General features: G+C 47.0%; 2 protein-coding genes across 2 annotated transcripts; one reads left to right on the top strand and one right to left on the bottom strand.

Moving 5' to 3' along the window:
* Positions 1-114: 114 nt before the first annotated feature.
* Positions 115-8,105, bottom strand: LOC131267503 (dedicator of cytokinesis protein 7). The gene is made up of 7 exons (XM_058270396.1): positions 7,970-8,105; positions 7,771-7,855; positions 5,251-7,689; positions 2,843-4,867; positions 1,711-2,755; positions 1,245-1,644; positions 115-1,166 (listed from the first exon to the last, which is right to left on the bottom strand). The coding sequence occupies exons 1-7, from the start codon at positions 8,008-8,010 to the stop codon at positions 962-964; spliced, it is 6,240 nt and encodes a 2,079-aa protein (XP_058126379.1). The 5' UTR covers positions 8,011-8,105; the 3' UTR covers positions 115-961.
* Positions 8,106-8,902: 797 nt separating this feature from the next.
* On the top strand, positions 8,903-10,790 carry LOC131263253 (glucoside xylosyltransferase 2). The gene is made up of 3 exons (XM_058265420.1): positions 8,903-9,401; positions 9,475-9,790; positions 9,880-10,790. Exons 1-3 carry the CDS (start codon positions 9,250-9,252, stop codon positions 10,549-10,551), a joined length of 1,140 nt encoding a protein of 379 aa, XP_058121403.1. The 5' UTR covers positions 8,903-9,249; the 3' UTR covers positions 10,552-10,790.
* Positions 10,791-17,790: the final 7,000 nt, after the last annotated feature.

The following is a 17,790-nucleotide window of genomic DNA, read 5'->3' as shown; positions in this document are numbered from 1 at the left end:
GAAAGCCTTCGTCGATTGTATGTAATGGGCCAAACTGGCCCAAGTGCGAAGTTATTCATCTGGGCATCAGAATGTAATATTTCTTTCACTCCAATCATAAGTTGTGGATTAAACTGTATTGCCAATAATATGTTATGTTTATTACCATGGTACGTATGAAAAAGCTCACTGTTGAATTTTCTTCTTTCGTATAAAGTATTTGCCACACGCTTTTCCTGCTTCTTGCATTTCAAGCAATGCTGACCCTAGTATCAATTCAAACACAACTCTCAGCGTTTCAAAGTGACAATTACTGTCTAAGTTCGATGGAGAGCAGAATAGTCTACTTAAAACGAGAATCTTGCATAAATTCTCAACTGAAAGTAGAACAAGAACCATTCGAATCTGGTGCGAAAGCAAACACAATCTAATTGAACCGCGAGTGTTGTTCTGCTTAGTTATGCTTCTAGAACCTTGCATTATGTTGCTGGTTATTTTCAATTCTTTGGCACTCACTACTCGCATTGCTAGAGATATACGAATCGGTGGCAGTAATTCCAACTTCTTTTTTCTAACTTAAAGAGATAAATTCATATTCAAGATTGAACTTCAAATGAGGTATAGAGAGCAACGTTTTAATAGGTGCTTGTATTGTGTGATCAAACAAATATTCTATGTTCAAACAAACGCATCGGTTCTGTGCACCGTTCACACTAATCTACCTTGTGCATACAAAATGAACATTTTAATAATGTTTCGAATATCTTAACGCTACTACAAATATGACAAATATGATTAGCAATAATCGCACACGTACTGTCTCCCGACTTCGTTTTTGTCCTATCAATGAACTTACAGGAATAATGATATTTTTTTGGTTAAATTGTTTTCCGCTTCCGAATAAATCATAACGGTGAGATACTCTTGCAAATTAAATTATAGAGAGGATTAAGAGAGCATTGTATAGTGCGTGGGGTTCGCTTTAAAAACGCAGCGTACAGGTTAACCGATTGTTGTTGTGCATATCGTTCTTTACCGCCACTAACCCTTGGGCCTGCGAAGGGCTGATGGTAATAAGCGGCGAAAGGCGTTCGGTGAACACCTGATAGTTGCGTTCCAGTTCCTTCTGATAGTCCTTCTGATCGGGTAGGATGAGATTACGGTTTTTCTTCAACGCATCGGCGCATCTAGAACGAAAAGGGCGTTTTTTTAAAAAATATTTTTAATTAAGAACCCACCACCGCTCCAATGCGGTTGATGCGTACTTTTTGGAGAAATCCTTAAAACAAAGTCGCAGTTTGTTCTGGTGCTTCGTCGGTATGGTGTTTCCGTTCGCAATGCTGGACAGAAACACGTGAGCCATCTCCATTGGGCCCTGGTTGACGGTGGTACCGATGCATCCCTGCAGCACCATTTGCAGGATCTTTGGATCGGCCGGCTCCTGCGTGGTAGCCGTGGCCAGCTCTGCCGTCTTCTTCTGTATATCCTCAATGGCCACCTCGATTGGCTCGAGCACTATCTGCTGGCGGTGGACGACCTGAATGCGCGTTTTTACGTACGGAAAGTGGTTGGCCGTGGTGAGGATCGTTTTGCGCTTGCACTGCTCGTGCAGATCTCCGTGTGCTTTGCCCGATTTGGTGAAAGGTGTTGCGAAAATGAAACGCTCTGAAAGTGAAATCAAATGAGGATTATTTAAGCCCGCAAGGTAAAGGTTGGCGAGACACGACTTACTTATATTGAAGTTACGCTCGAAATACGTTTCTCTGTAGCGTAGCTCGTACGTTTCAAAGTACGGCTCTACGTACGTAATCTGTATGTAGGCTTTCTCCGGATCCAAACTGCCCACTTCGACGGCATTTGAGTCCTTTATGATCTGCACCACATCCGGGCCGAATCGGTCGGCGTAAAAGTTCTGCAATCGACTGAAAATCTCCGGCAGCTTCGTGAGCGTCGGCTCCTTGTAGATGAACTCCTGCTGGTCGAGATCGCCAAACTTGGTGCCGTAGAAACCCACCCGAAAGTAGGTTCCGAAGACCCGCTTGCCCTGCAGCTGCGCGATGCGATTGAACGCTTCCAGCAGCTTACCGTGGATTTGCGCCAGCTTGCGGAAGTCCCGATTGGCCTCGCAAATCGGTATCAGCACCTTGTAGACGTCGTTCATCGCTTCGTACATGCCGGCGGCCTGGAACGCGCCAGCCGCATGATCCAGCAGCTGCTTTAGGCCACCCTCGGTGAAGCTGTTCCCGAGACAGATGCCATCTTCGCCCGGACTGACCACATCATCCGAGACGGCCGACTCCATCAGCGCGTTGGGGGAAATGTGCTTGAACGAGACGGCACCAACGGGCAGGTGGGTTTGCGATTCGAGCATGCTCAGATACTCCGCCACCAGGGCCGCGCTGTGGACGTAGCACATGGCCGCCTCGGTGTGGTTCGCCCGTTCGGTGTGCTTTTTGGCCATGTTCTCCAGCCACGTGAGGCGCAGGTCCGGGGAGTTTTGGTATCCCTTGGCTATGCGGTTCATCAAGTCGAGCAACATTTCCGGGTCCTCCTGGTACTCCTTCATCTTGACCGTGTCGGAGAGGATCATGTGCAGGTTGAACAGCAGATCCTGAACCTGCTCGGGAAACGACGTTTCCTGAAGATCGGTGTCCGACTCGGCGTAAACGAGAATGGTTTTCAGTGCTCTCCGCAACGATTGCTCGCTGAACGATGAGCTGGTTCCGACGAGCGAACTCAGCGACATGGTCACTTGCATTTTAACACGTGCAAAATTCTAAGGAATAAAATGTTGAGATACAATATTGCGTAGACCTATTATGTGATCATTGTTCTTCTTGTTAAAGAAATTTCTTTTACTTACATTTCCAATTTCAAAATTTTGTCTCATCAGCAAATACAACGAGGCAGCCGCCTGTGACCGCACGGTGGGCAGCTGTGAACCGCAATGCTTCAACAGCAGCAAGCACAAATCTGCACAGTTGTCCGTTTCTTCATCAAAGAGCAGATTGTGGTACTTGAAGACCAGCGAACGCTGCGACGCGAACAGATTCTGCAGTGCCAGCGTGCTCTGGTTGCGCGAGAGAGCATGCAGCAGCACCTTCAGCACGGTACCGAGCAAATTGTGATGCATTTCGGAGGACGACGCCACTTGCACGATCATCTCGAGCGTGTCGAGAATAGTCAGGCATACTTCCGTCGCGAGCGATCCCTCGATGAAGTTGCTCATCTCGAGTTCGGCCTCGTTCTTGATGTTGCTATCGTAGAACTGTGTCCGTATCTGGTCCTTCTTCCAGCGCAGCTTCTCCGTCGAGTTACGTCCATCCTTGCGCCGGTTGATCAGGTCGTTGCGAGCCGAACCGGTGCCGCGGATAAATTCTTCCAGCTTTTCACGCATGTCCGGCGTTTTGCGGAAGCTCGAGGTGTTCCGCTTGGAGGCGCTGGCCGGTTGCTTTTTGCCGCGGTACTCAAAGTTCGGTATGCAGATGTTCAGCACCTGCAACATCTGGTGGACACGATGCGGACTGAGACCCATCGTGTACTTGACGAGCGTGCTGGGTTCGAGGTTCTTCAGCACCCACAGGAAGCAAGCCAGCAGGTGGCGCGTGTCACCGGTGAGAGCGGTCTTGGGTTTCGGCGTTTCCGACACGTAACTGTAGCGCCGGATGCCCGAGATGGCAAAGGCTACCTCGGGGCTGATGGTGCTGGTTGCCGGCACCGCACCAGATGGCCCTTGATAGTCATCCAGCTGGCCGATCGTATTGAGCCGATCGTGCGACTGTGACACGGGAATGTGCAGCTGCGGAATGACGTCCATCACGATGCCCAGCAGTGGCAGATAGAGGGCGGCTACGCGGGCCCGTGCCTCCACCTCACTGTATCGCGGGTCGAGATCGTGCGAGGTGAGTAGATTGCGAAGGCAGCGGATTGCTTTACCGTGCAGCTGCGTGTTCGAAATGTCCAGCACGTTGGAAAGCTCCTGCAGTACCAACCCGACCAGGAAGTGTTGTTGACGAAACTCTACGCTTAGATCCGAGTAGAGGCCACGATCGTTACCCGTCATTGCGCTGACGTACGAGTTTTGACTGTTGTTCGAGGTAACGCTCGGCGTTGGACTGCACGGGGCTGATAGGACCGTGTACGGCGTACCGAAGGGGAGATTCAATGCTACAAAATGCTCGTGGCTACAGACGATTCGCAAAAAGTCCAGCTTGTAATGAATCATGTCCGGTGTGGACGAACTTTTCGTCATGATCACCTTGTAGTACGTCTTGATTAACCCGTACACAAAGCCACGGTCCATGATGCTCAGCAGATCGAAGATGAAAAATGCTAGGCTGGAATTGATCGACTGTGCCAGCTTCGGATCGCTGCTATTGTAGCCGACCACCTTCGTCGTTACGAGATGCACGAGCGTAGCAATATCGTCCGTGTACTGATGCGGGAACCGACTTTTGCGCGGCGAATTCAGCGCGTTCGTTAGGTCCAGGTGCTCGATCATGCTTTTCACGATCAGCTCGAACAGCATCCACGAGTTGGTCATGGACAGCTCGGCCGCCGAACCGCTGGCCACTACCCAGTTCAGTGCTATTTCTTCGTGCAACAGTCGCACCAACCCATCCTTCACGCCCGATCCCGGCGAGCATCCGTCGGAACGGATGTTGAGCGCCCGATCGACGGTACGACTCGTGCCCAGGTCCACCAGTGCCAGCAGGTCGGGGTTACTGGTGCTGCGGTTCATTTCCTCTGCCGACGCTGGACGCCTTATGGGCATCTGGAGTGAGGCGAGTTTACACTTCGGATCCATCGGGTGGGGAATCTTGCACTGGAATTGGATGTACGTGCTGAGGATGTTCTGTCGTCCGTAGCGTTCTTCCGGCTGCAGAAACTAAAAGTAGAATAAAAAACACAATCATTATCAAGAATGTTATTATTTTTACAGAAAATCTATAGAAAATGATTGTGAAAATTATTGAAGGGTACATTAACATTGGAGTGAAATTTTATATAGATAAAAATGATTGATTTAAAGCTAATAGAATGCAATGCATCCTGATTCTTAAGGACATCGATTTTTAACTTTGGTTTTGGTTTAGAAGAAAAATGAAGAAGCAAATTTAATTAATGTTAAAGAAATATTACTTGCCATTTTCAAAAGCATTGAATAAACAAGCCGAAGCATGGTCAGAATGAATTCAATAAAATTTGATCACTAGTTATTGCTGCTTAACAGCACCAAAATCACATTAGGTAAAACCGCTTAATACTTACGAATATTTTATCCGATATCTGACAGATCGTTTCAAACACGGTCTGCCCGAGCGAGAGCGCTTCTCCGCCAATTTTATAACTCGTCACCAGCAGCTCAATCAGTTTGTCCAGTATGACCTGTAGGTTCTTCACCAGCTGCTCCTGGTCGGCCGCCTGCAGCTCCTGGAGCGTCTTTTTGAACTCCTTCTCCATGTTGCCCTCGCCGATGCGGGGCGGCACCTTGCGCATATCGAGACACTCGCAAAGATAGATAAACTTATCCAGATAATCGTCCAGCGCGTGCACCGACGTGACGGCATCGATCGTCACCGAGAACACCTGCCGGTGGTTATCTAGCCACTTCGTCCCGGGAAGCTGCACGTCCGGCGGAATGAACGAATAGTTGCTCGGAGGTTCTTCGACCATGACGGGAAGGTTAAATTCGCCCACGTTCAGATGTCCGCCGTCCTTTAGCACCGGCAGCCAGGTGAAACCGACCGGCGTCTCCACCGTTGACTGTAGTTCTTGCGGTTTCTTCTGACAGGACACGTGAAATAGGGTGAAAAGTATGTGATGGTTCTGCTTCAGATTGGCGGGAAGTTCGATTTTGATTTCGTCGTAAAACGTTGGCTGCTTGTTGTGATAATTGACGGCACTGTACGCCTCGGTGCTAAACTCGGCACAAGAGCTTCGGCCGAATATGGCCGGCAGGGCGTCGTTTTGCTTCTCGCCGGCCATCAACTGCACACGCACGGCAATGTTGCGTGCGGAACCGGCTCGGGTAGAGAAGTTTAGTTCCTTCGGTGATACGAACAACATGTTCCGGTAGGCGTAGTGTGGATTCAGGACCGGAGTCGATGGAAATTCCAGTATCTCCTTCACCGGGCGCGTGTGGCCGTCGGGGTAGGGATCGATTTTCGCCAGCTCGGGCGTTAGAGCGTACTTTAGCTCTTCCGGAGCCGGCAAAATCTCTACCTTGATCGAGCCCGGTATGCATTTGTGCTTTTTCATCAGCGCTGCCGGTCGTTTCAGCTCCGGCAGAAACTTGTACAGCTCTTCGTCCTTCATTTTATCGGACTCCTGCTTGAAGAAGCTCGCCACCGTAATGGTGATGGGTCGGAACGTTTCGATGCTGTTGGCAAAGTCGTCCGGCGACCAGGATCGTCGCTTTTCCATCTTACGTTCTAGTGAACCACGACGCGTCAGTGTACCCATGTCGCTGGCTCGCTTGCGAAACTGATCGAAGCTGCTGGTGGAAGATTTACGATCCAAACTGTTCGAGCTCGATGCCGAACCAATACTTTCGCGGTCCTCCTTCTCCATGCTGTCGCCATTGAAGATGCTCGTGAGATAAATGCCCGTCCAGGCGAAAGGCATACGGTACTTTCCCAGCCGCTCGCAGTAATCGGCCGCGTTCGACTTGGCCTTATCTTTATACTTATCCTTGTCGTCCTTGAGGTACGGCTCGACCGAGTCTTTGATGTCTCCCTGAAGCACTTTTTCCAGTCTTATAACCAGGTACAGCTCATTGCTGGGGTTCGTGATGTCGAAAATGGCCTCACGAGCTTGCGTGCTGATGTCGGCGGTCGGCACATGGTTCACCAGCATGCGCCGCAGTGATTCCGTGTTCATATCGAAGTAGAAATTTTCCGACAGTTTCTTCTTCTCCTTTGCGTCGTATATGGCCATCGACGCGAAAATCGGCTCGACTTCCAACTCCAGCTTAAGGTGCAGGCATTTCACGTGAATTCGGTTTCCCAGATGTTCCATCGGCATCTCCGCCGGGAGTCGTTTCTCGATCGCATCCTCCATTTCACCCTCGGCGTACAACCCGAACAGGGCCTGCTGGCGCTCTTCTTGTCGTTTTGCTTCATTGCTTTGGTCGATGCTTTCCGGAGGTACCCGCTCCAGAACGCCCGTAATCAGAGGATCATTGACCGAGCTTCGCAGATCGAACGATGCCCACGAGCCACGCGGCGTAAGCGTGTCCGTGCAGGTGGACACCGACGATAGGCTAGCGATCGATTGACGGCTGCTGGGCGTGCAGCTTTCACTCGCGTACAGTGTGGTCGACGTGACTGACTCATCCAGCGATACCAAGCACCCGAAATCACGATCAATTTCGAACTCCTGCTGGTACGAGGTGGGACTAAGCGCCCCTTTATCCTTCCGTTCGCGGGCACTGCACGAGCTGGAGTGATGGCGGGCGGACAGCTCCACCACTTTCCATGGTCGCGTGAAGCAATCGACGCAATGCTGCACGTAAAGGGGCAACTCTTCCAGCGGCTCCTTCGGGACAACATGCTCGATGGTGCGAATTTTTCGAGGCACAATTTTCACCTGCACATCTCCGGGAGGGAAATCGAGGATGGACCTTAGGTGATCCTTCTGCACCAGGGTGCTATGTTGCGCCAGAAACTCCTCATAGTCGATGGGTTCCACCAGTTCGCACAAAGAAATCTGTGAAAGTTACCCCGAGCAAACGGATGATGACAAAGGCTTTCCCATAAAAGGTGTTGTTTTTTATTCTCGCATACTTACCGAAGAGCTGCATACGGAGCTGCTGTCGCTTTTCGATAAAAGTTGGTAATTTGCCACGTTTTTACGGATGTCGGAAGAATTGTGCCTGCGGGAGGTGCGGTGTTATATTGATTTTGGGTGGAATCGAACACGTACAAAAATGGTGCTGTTTGCATTGCAGGGCGTTGTATCAGAAAGCACTGCTTCACCGTATACTTACTTTGTCAGTTTCGAAGCGAATGCACGCTGTGCAGACGACATCGTAACTGTTTTACTTAACGGATGTGGGCACGTTTAAATCGAACTTTACTTTTTTAACGCACCTTTGACTCACTGCTTTTCACACGTAGTAGCACACGGATTGTTTTGGTTTTTAGACGCCATAATTGAAGTGTACTGTCGAGTAGTGTTGACAGAATCGGGATTCGAAAGATTCGAAGACTCGTTCCCTTCACGGATTCCAAACGATTGGATTCCATTTAAGGGAATGAGATCATATTTGATTCACTTAGATTTGAATCAGATTTGGTTTGTTTTGGATTCGTTTTGATTCGATTCTTACTTGATTTAGTTCTCTATCAATTCGAATCTACTTGATTTGTTGTGTCTCTATTCTGACACGAGTAAGCTCATTTCACCAACAAACGAATTAGGTTCGAGTCCCAAGTATGGGTTCGATTATCCCATCACTAGAAGCTGGCATCAACAAGCCCAAAAACACCTTGGTCACAATTTGGAATAATTGCTGAAATAACTAATTTATCAATAACTTTTTAGCTACTTGGCAAATTTAAGCATTAGACCGATCGAACCAAAGGCCGTTTGAAAACAAACAAATTCAAACAACAAAGATTATTTTTAAATTCTTAGTCCAAGGTGCATACAAACTACCCTTCTGTGATATAGCTATCTTGGGTGCATGTTTTTCCAAAAAATGTGATCTAGTTTTAGTTACAATCAAGTGATAACGACACAAATTATTTTGGAAGATTTTATCAGTTATTATTTATTTCAACATTTTAGATAAGCTACTTCTATTTCTTAAGCTTTTTAAAAAGAATTTTCATAATTAGATCACAATACTTCTTCTTTTATAAGAAAAGTAGCACATGGCTGATTTTGACAGTTCTTCGGATCCCGATAAACGCAACAGTTCAGATCGATTTGTTTAGATGGAACGGATATTTTATGAATCGTTTTCCATTGCGACCAACAAGTAATTTGAAGAAAGTTAACAGAATACTGTGCACAATCGTTTCGTAGATCTAATTTGTGTATATCTAATTTGTGTGTTGTGTCATTAACTTGAGCACGTGGAGCAAAAGTCACGCTTAGCATTGCAAACAGAAAGCAACAAAGCTTACATTCATCCCCCACCCGTGTGCCGTGTTGGGAATCCTTTATCAATTATGGTATACCAAGCCTCGTTTGCCGTTTAATTCAGACCGAGGCCTATCGTGGATTAAACGATGCGCCAACGCGTTTTGGAGCTAGGCAAACATGAAAGCTTACAAATATTTACTGCTTCTTGCGGTGACATCCTTTTTACTCCTGTGCTACTACATCTACCGAGTGGGCAATGCTCCCACGTACGGCGAACCGGATTTGGTTAACCAGGCTTTTGGGGCAGCAAATAAGCTTGTCGCACAGAGGTTCGTATAGTATTATTCTATCCCGCAGAAAACGTTCAGTACTAATACAGTGTCATTTCAAACGAAATTAAAGGAAACCGTCGGAAGATGTTCTACCAAATGGGACGGAAATAGCAGTGGTGGTCGTTGCGTGCAACGAGCGGCACAACGAAGCACTGAACATGATTAAATCCGCGATAATGTTCAACCGCAATCGAGCTCCGTTGCGGTTTGTCATAATTGCGGAGGAGAAGCTGAAAATAAACTTCATGGAAAAGCTTAACGATTGGCAGGAGCTTACGGAGCGCATATTTACATACGAAATCCATTCATTAACATTTCCTCGCGCCAATCAATACGAATGGAGGAAACTTTTTAAGCCATGCGCAGCGCAGCGCCTGTTCCTTCCTGTAAGCACCCGAAAGCATGCGCCGGTTTGCAGTTTGAAGGTCGAGGTTTAAATCTGACTGGTTTGGTTTTTGCTTTGATTTATTTCTAGTCGCTTCTGACACATCACGATGCGGTGCTGTACGTAGATTCCGATACAGTATTTCTGTCTCCGGTGCAAGAAATATGGACACTGCTGCAGAACTTCAACGCATCCCAGTTTGCCGGCATGGCACCGGAACACGAGGACAAGAATGCGGGATGGTACAATCGCTTCGCCCGACATCCGTACTACGGCGAGCTTGGTGTAAATTCCGGCGTGATGCTGATGAACCTTACTCGAATGCGCGAGTTCCGCTGGGAGGAGCACATACTGCCAATCTTTCGTGAGTATCGGCTGCAGCTCGTGTGGGGTGACCAGGACATTCTGAACGTGCTCTTCCACTACCATCCGGATCGGTTGTTTGTATTTCCCTGCGAATGGAACTATCGGGCCGACCATTGCATGTACATGAGCGTGTGCGAAGCGCCGGACGGTGTGAAAATCATCCACGGCAACCGAGGGTACTTTCACTCACGGGCGCAGCCCATTTTCAACCTTATCTACACGACCATAGAAGAGTATACCTTCCGCAGCGATGTCTATGGTAACTTTATCCGCACAATCGAAGAATCACTGGTGCTACCAAGTAACTCGAACTGTGATAAACTTTTGGACAAATTTCTTCAGGATCCTCGAAAATACTTCAAGGAAAATCAGTACGACGATATGGCTCAGCAGTGAGCGTTGATACGTATAGTTAACGATATTATTTCTCAACTCTCAACCACCCAACTTTGACTCGAACTCGCAACGTCCATTCCGAGGTACATACTGCCAGGGATAACTTAAGAGATAAACGACCAATCGGTATGGAGGGGATTTCATTAGTTGGTAGCGAACAATATCATACGAACAAAAGTAGTGTTTTCGATGTAAGTAGTGTAGTATAAAATAATGAATGTGTGTAAATAAACATGATATTATTTTTGAAATTGCTCCTTATGCTGAATTCATGTGAGAGAAAGACGAAAACCTATCTTATATAATTGTCTCGATTTTCAATTGATATATATCAAATCCAACCACATGATTTTCAACCTTTTTGATGAATTCTGTTTTTACACATCGTATTACGGTTGAAAATGGTTTTATTTGTATGCTAGCATGTGAGAAAAATCACCAACCACGATAAAAGACTCCTGAAGAAACAAAAATAATCATTCCATTCCAGTGTACGTACGCAAAAGCGACCGTGAGCGAAGGTAATGAGGTTATTGCATAGTTACCCTCCCGCAACAAACGTTTGCCAGCATCTTCACCTGCTCCGTGTCGGTAGGTACAGTTCCGTTTCTTCGCGAATTAGCACCAAAGGCAAAAACAAAAAAAACATTGCAAAGGCCGTTTTATGTGTTTTTCTTTCATCGTTTTACTCAAATCAGAAAACAAACTTCATCGGGTACTAGCAGCAATGGCTCCTCACGAACCTGTTTCACATGATGAATCCGAGTTCAGACGTCGCCACAGGTGTACGTACGGTCGGGTGTGAAGGCAGAGGTAAAGTTCAATCCAAATGACGATATGGTCTCAGAGGTTACACAGCTGCCTCGAAAAGCCGGTAATCGTCTCGTCGCCATCGCCACCAGCAGCATCTCGTGGTCGCGACCACGACGTCTTCGCCGTCGTCGTCGTTGTAAAGGTCGTATCTTCTGCCAATGAATTGGCAGGTTTAGCGGCGGCGCAAGGCAACTTTTGCTAAATGCACTTGGCGGACAGTTTCATTAATAATAATGTAAAACTTCCCCGCGCTTGTTGGCCCTCGCCGGTGCACACGGTGAAAAGGTGGCTGGATGGCACTCTGTTAGTACCATCTTCATGAAATGTACACATGAAGTAGAGACTCTTGGTGCCGCCCGTTCCACTCTTCGCCGGTTCGGTGTTGGTCTGTAAATGTTGTTAAACTTTAGAGTCAATATCAGCTGGGGTAGTCCGTTCGGTTCGTCAAGTAGAGCCAGCGCTGTGTGCCGCCGCATAGACGTATTCGTGCGGTGGGTTCCGTGGCGGACAGAGAAGTAGTAAAAAGTAGTAACACTTTGCTTGCGTTGACATCCGACATTCGTTGGCCGCGTGCAGTCGAGTTTGTTGCGGTATGTCTGGTCAGGCCTAGGGACTGGATTTGTATTCCGACGGTGAACCAAACCATCCATAAGCATAATAAGCCAGCGACTATTTCAGTTTGCTACACGCCTCGTACCAACGGACCACAGCTCGCCGGTTTCCCTTCCAAATAGCACCTGCTTTGCGGTGGCGACTTCTCGCCTGACGGCTTAATGTGGCCGAACCGTACCCGGGAATGCCGGCAGGACGAAATATCTTCGCTATGCGATGTGTAAATATGTATTCATATTCGAGCACCCTTAGCGGGTCGTTACGATCATCTTTTCGAGGGTGCATTGTTATGCTGGAGACGACGCTCATCTCCCAATCGATTGCGTCGCGCCGCTGTGACTTGTTTATCATCCACCTGTTTCGGGGAGGGCAGCCCACCGTTGGGAGTGGTCGTCGGGCGGCCGCGCTCCAGCAACCTCCATTCGTAAGCTACGTGGCGATGGCATCGATAGTGCCGAAAATGAGTCAAGGTTATGCCTGTCCTCCATCCGTCGCTGGCCATCTCCCGTGGTGGATGCTGCGAGGTGCAATCGGTCGAAAAGGTTTCGGACCCTTCGCTACTGCCCCATCGTTCAAGTCACCGCTAGCACGTGGCGGCGTTTTTCGCCGGCGATCACGCTTACGTGCGCCTCACCGTTGACTCCATCGTGCTCGCAGGTTTGCTTCGTTTACTGTTGAACCTTTAAATTCACATTTTCAATTTCTTTTTTCTTTTGTTTTGTTCGGTGGAAAGTGGTGGCATAGGGAACGTTTTAAATTCACTATTTACCATTGGTACAGAGCGCGCATCTTCCATGCTTTCGATTGCGCTACAGTAGCATCGTCCGGATCTCGAAACGAAGCATGCAAAGAAGCAGAATTTCGACACGTTACTTAATGTAACATTTAGTATGATTTTGAGTCCATATTACGAAGGTACACAGGGAATCAAATGCATAACATGAGACATTGACATGTTTTAAGGTGTAAAGCCTTTGAAAATTTTAATTTCATTAATTTGTTTTTGGTGAAGAGATGTCTTAAAAATATTCATTTCAAAATATACTGAGACAATTATTGAACTATTTATTTAAAATTGACGCAGAAAAATGGTAGGTTCTTTCCAGGGGTTTGACTTTACAAAGAGTACACGTTGTTTCACCGTAGCGTTTATTCACACACAGAGCAAGAATTCCTGGCGCGCTCGCCATTTTATATAATCCGACATATGTCACAATGACAGCTAATGTCCCATGTAGCAAACTGCTAACATAGAGGTGGTAACATTGTTGTTACCGCAACACTCCTCCTCAACGATTGTTGCCACCGCTCGACGAAAGTCCCATCATCTTACTGAATTTTAGTAGTTTGACTGCACCTAGCGGCTTAGTCAGAATGTCGGCGGCCATCTCCTCAGTGGGGCAGCACTTCAGCTTAAGCACGCCACGGTCACCCAGCTCCCTGACAAAACGTCCACGAGCTTCGATGTGTTTCGAGCGACGACTGGAACGTTCAGATCCTACGAACGCCATACAGCCTTGATTATCCTCCAGAGTCTTGGGTTCAATCTCCTCCTTAAGCATAACTCCATTAGCATATGCTTCCTCGATCAGACGAACCGGAGGGATCCCTTTCGTTGACCGGGTCGACCGTCTATCGGTCTCATTCAGTCCAGGTTCTGCAGCTTCAACTGCTTCATCGGCCATACAGAATTCCTCTCCATTCTCTTCCGCGTTGTTGTCCGGATGAACTTCAGGAATTTCTATTAATGGTGCCTCACGACCAGGATCGTCATCAGCATCTGCACATGTATCAACAGCAACCTCCTTTATTTCCCCCTTTTGCTGTTGTACTTGTGGGACTACTAATGGAATGAGGGGAATGTTGGCTTCAACCTTCTCTTGCGATTTGAACGGAAAATCTTTTTCGTTAAATCGAACATCACGTGCCACGAATACTTTCTTTGACACCTGATTCCATAGACGATATCCACACGGCGCATATCCAAGCATTACGCAACGTTGGCTGGTTGGATCTAATTTGCTCCGTTTCTGTTTCGGTATCCATGAGTAAGCCGCGCATCCAAAAACTCGCAGGTTTTCTACCTTTGGCCTCACACCATGCCACATTTCCGCAGGGGTCTTATTCTTCAGAGCTTCTGTAGGACTTCGATTTAACACGTAAACGGCATTCAGCACCGCTTCACCCCATAGTGATTGTGGTGCTCCAGATTGAATCAATATAGCTCGCATTTTCTCCGTTACTGTTCTGTTAAACCTCTCTGCTACCCCATTTTGTTGTGGTGTGTAGCCTACCGTTGACTCGACTTGAATTCCACGATTCTTGTAATAATTCAACTGTTCGTTGCTGAAGTATTCTCGTCCTAAATCGCAGCGTATTTTCTCGATTTTGGTACCGAATTTTGCTGTTGCCATAGCCTCATATTCCTTAAAGTGGTCGAACAACTGGTTTTTCGACTTCATGAGGTATACAACGGCAAAATGGGTGTAGTCATCCACAAAAGAGGCAAAATATTGGAATCCATCATGTGTCGCTGGTGTGATTTTCCCACAGATATCTGTGTGCACCCTTTCCAGTGGTCTTCTAGTGGCCGGTCGTGTACCATTGAATGGTGAACGAATTGCTTTACTTTCCGCACACGTTTCGCAGAAAGTTTGTTTACGTCCTATATCGAACTTCAATCCATCCACCATGTTCAGCTGCTGCAACTTAGCCACATTTTTGTAGCCCAAATGGGCGAAGCGCCGATGCCATAGTTCCATTTGCATACTGCCTTCTGTTTCGTGTACTGTTAAAGCAGTATTCCCAGGAACTTCCATGGTAAGAAAATATAGGTTACTTCGCATTACTGCTTCGCCTATAATTTCGCCATCTTTGGTGAGGATTGCTCGATCCGGCTTGAACTTCACATTGACACCAACTTTCAAAAGGCAAGCAAGTGACAGTAAGTTGAAGCTAAGGTGCGGTACGAATAACACTTTGCTGAGCTTTAATGTTAATCGTCCACCTTTTGTAGTTACCTGTCCTCTTACAATGCCTTCAGTCGCGCTTTTCATGCTTGCAGTGCTTTTAGCGCTACTAATGATAACGGGATTTGGTAGCTTAACAAACGAAGAGAACAATGTTTCATCGTTTATCATGTGTCTACTGGCCCCTGAGTCAAGAACCCAGTCCAATTTTCTGCTGTCTCCATTGTTCCGCGCGCTATAGCTCGCCAAAGCTACCTCCCGATTATCTACCACTGCTGTTTGTGCATGAACGTGTCGCTCTTTTCTCGCTTTGGAACATTCTGCTTTCTTGTGCCCAACCGCACCGCACACAAAGCACTTTCCAGGAAATTTTGGTTTTCCATAAGTTTTCTTCGTTTTTGTCACCAGAACCATACTTTCACTTCCACTCATTGTGTCCGTATTTCTGCCCAAACGCTTTCGCTCCTCCGCTAGCAAACGGGCCTTTATAACGTCCAACCTTATTTGATTATCTTCAAGGTTTTCCATTGCGGTTGTTACCACATCGTAAGAACTTGGTAGCGAAATGAATAGCTGACTTACTTGGTCAAGCTCCGTTACTGTTGCCCCGGCTTCCTTCAATTGTCTAATGAGTTCGTCGAATTTTCTGAAGTGGTCAACCAGCGCCGTTCCTTCCTCCATACGCAACAATGCGAGTGTTCTACGGATATAGGTTTGTGACGCAAAACCCTTTTTAGAAAACGTGTTGGCCAGTGTTTCCCACATCGCCCTGGCAGTCTGTTTGTCCCTAACGTACTCCAGGTGGGTATCCGCGATGTACGCTACAATCAACGCCTTTGCTCTGTCGTCTTTTTCCACGAAATCACGTTTTACTTCAGCACTTGCCTTCTCCTCGGGTGGATCAGAGGTTAGAACCTCCTTCACACCATGGGCGGCGAGTTGGGTTTCCACTCGAAACTTCCATGTATCGAACCCTTCTCCTGAGAACTGCACAATACCAGCTTTTCTTGCACTGCTGGCCATTTCCGTGCTTTTTCTCTAACTTGCCGATTCTCACAATGCTTCTTGTTCTAATTTCGTGTTTCCCTGGGCTTACGCAGCACTGGGCCCATAACCTGACGCAGAAAAATGGTAGGTTCTTTCCAGGGGTTTGACTTTACAAAGAGTACACGTTGTTTCACCGTAGCGTTTATTCACACACAGAGCAAGAATTCCTGGCGCGCTCGCCATTTTATATAATCCGACATATGTCACAATGACAGCTAATGTCCCATGTAGCAAACTGCTAACATAGAGGTGGTAACATTGTTGTTACCGCAACAAAAATATTATCGCATTCTTCTGTATACTAATTATATGGACAAGAAATTAAGTTCCTGGTTGTTTCTTGTTCCATTAACTTCGTTGCATACGAATGTGCGTTATAAATGTCGTTTAAATGCCATTAAAATAATGCTAGCAAACAAGATAAACTCCAGTAAGTACCAATATAACGCTACATCCGATATTCTTAAATGAATGTGCATGAATGATGCACAGGATTGCAAGCATCGAAGCAGACAAAATAAAACATTTTTAATTTTCTTGTAACTTCCTAGGACTTTCTTTCTAAAAACATCATTTCTTATTCCTCCCTTGAAAATTCGGAAGATTCAAAACCAAACACATTAACTTTTGTGAAAACAGACATTGCTTGTATAATGGTTTTGCAATGGTATAACCCGATATCGTTCCACAACTATTGCGCCCACTTTGCACAACCAGGACAATATCTGGTTCGACCTGACCGAATGCGAAAGCGCCGAAAACACTTGCACTTTCGCCAAAAAATATTCGAAGGCCAATGAAACAGCCAGACACGTTTTGGCATCGCCGATAACACAACGGACAGGTTTAATTAGCACCACGCGGGTTGCTAATTATTTTGACGCTGGTGACATCCAACGATTCAGGATACGCGATCGTGCGGACGTTAATGCATCGATCCATTAGCAGAACGGTGAGGGGGTGCCTACTTTTGCAGAAAATCCGACCTCCCGGTCGACCACACGCTACACATTTTGCTCCCAAAAAGGAGCTTGATTATATCGGCTCTATAAGAAGACGTCTCCAACCGGACACCTTTTGTCGGGTTGCGTCATGATTGTTTGTCGATTTGCGAGCCCGCAAGGAAGCGGAGCCTCGGGTGGCAGCACCAACGTCTCAAGTGTTTATTGATTGTTTGATTGTTACACCACCACTTCGGTCAGGGTAGTTCGGTTGGCGGAGCCCCGCGAGATGTATCTCACCTCAGAGGGTTTGCGGTTCCTGTTGTAAATCATATCAGCAGCCCCAGTGCGCAAACACTTCGACACCCTCCAGCGGCGTCATTTCGCTGTGGTCGTACTGAGAAGCTATGCTGGGGCCTATCAGAGGAAAAAGTGCGTCGATGGTTTCGGTTTCTCTTGCGTTCCTCTCTTACCGCAGATGGTAAATAAATCATGTTGATTTAATAGATTGCCCAGCTTCATTATATCATTCCGGCCCTCGCCCTTGCCGAGAGTTTGTAAATAAGGCGACTTTGGCGAAATGGGCGTCAACCTCGAAAAGGGACTCTCTGTGGGCACTATACAGGATAGCGGTGGAATAAGGGGTATGACAAGTGCCTCAAAAATGTTCGTCTACTCTAATGTTCGTGGACAAAGACTCAACGTAACAATACGGCCAGCATACCAGAGGGAAAGTCAGACTGTTTTTATCAACTGCATTTCTCGTTTTCAGGAGTTTATACTTTCCTTGAAGAAAATTTAAATTTTGCACAATTGCTAGATGGTTTACTTAATTTTTATGCATAACTGGTCGTATA

The sequence above is a fragment of the Anopheles coustani genome, chromosome 2, assembly GCF_943734705.1.
Source record: "Anopheles coustani chromosome 2, idAnoCousDA_361_x.2, whole genome shotgun sequence".
NCBI classification, from domain to species: Eukaryota; Metazoa; Arthropoda; class Insecta; order Diptera; family Culicidae; genus Anopheles; species Anopheles coustani.
Note: the sequence above shows the minus strand (reverse complement) of the source record. Positions and strands in the feature narration are given on the sequence as shown.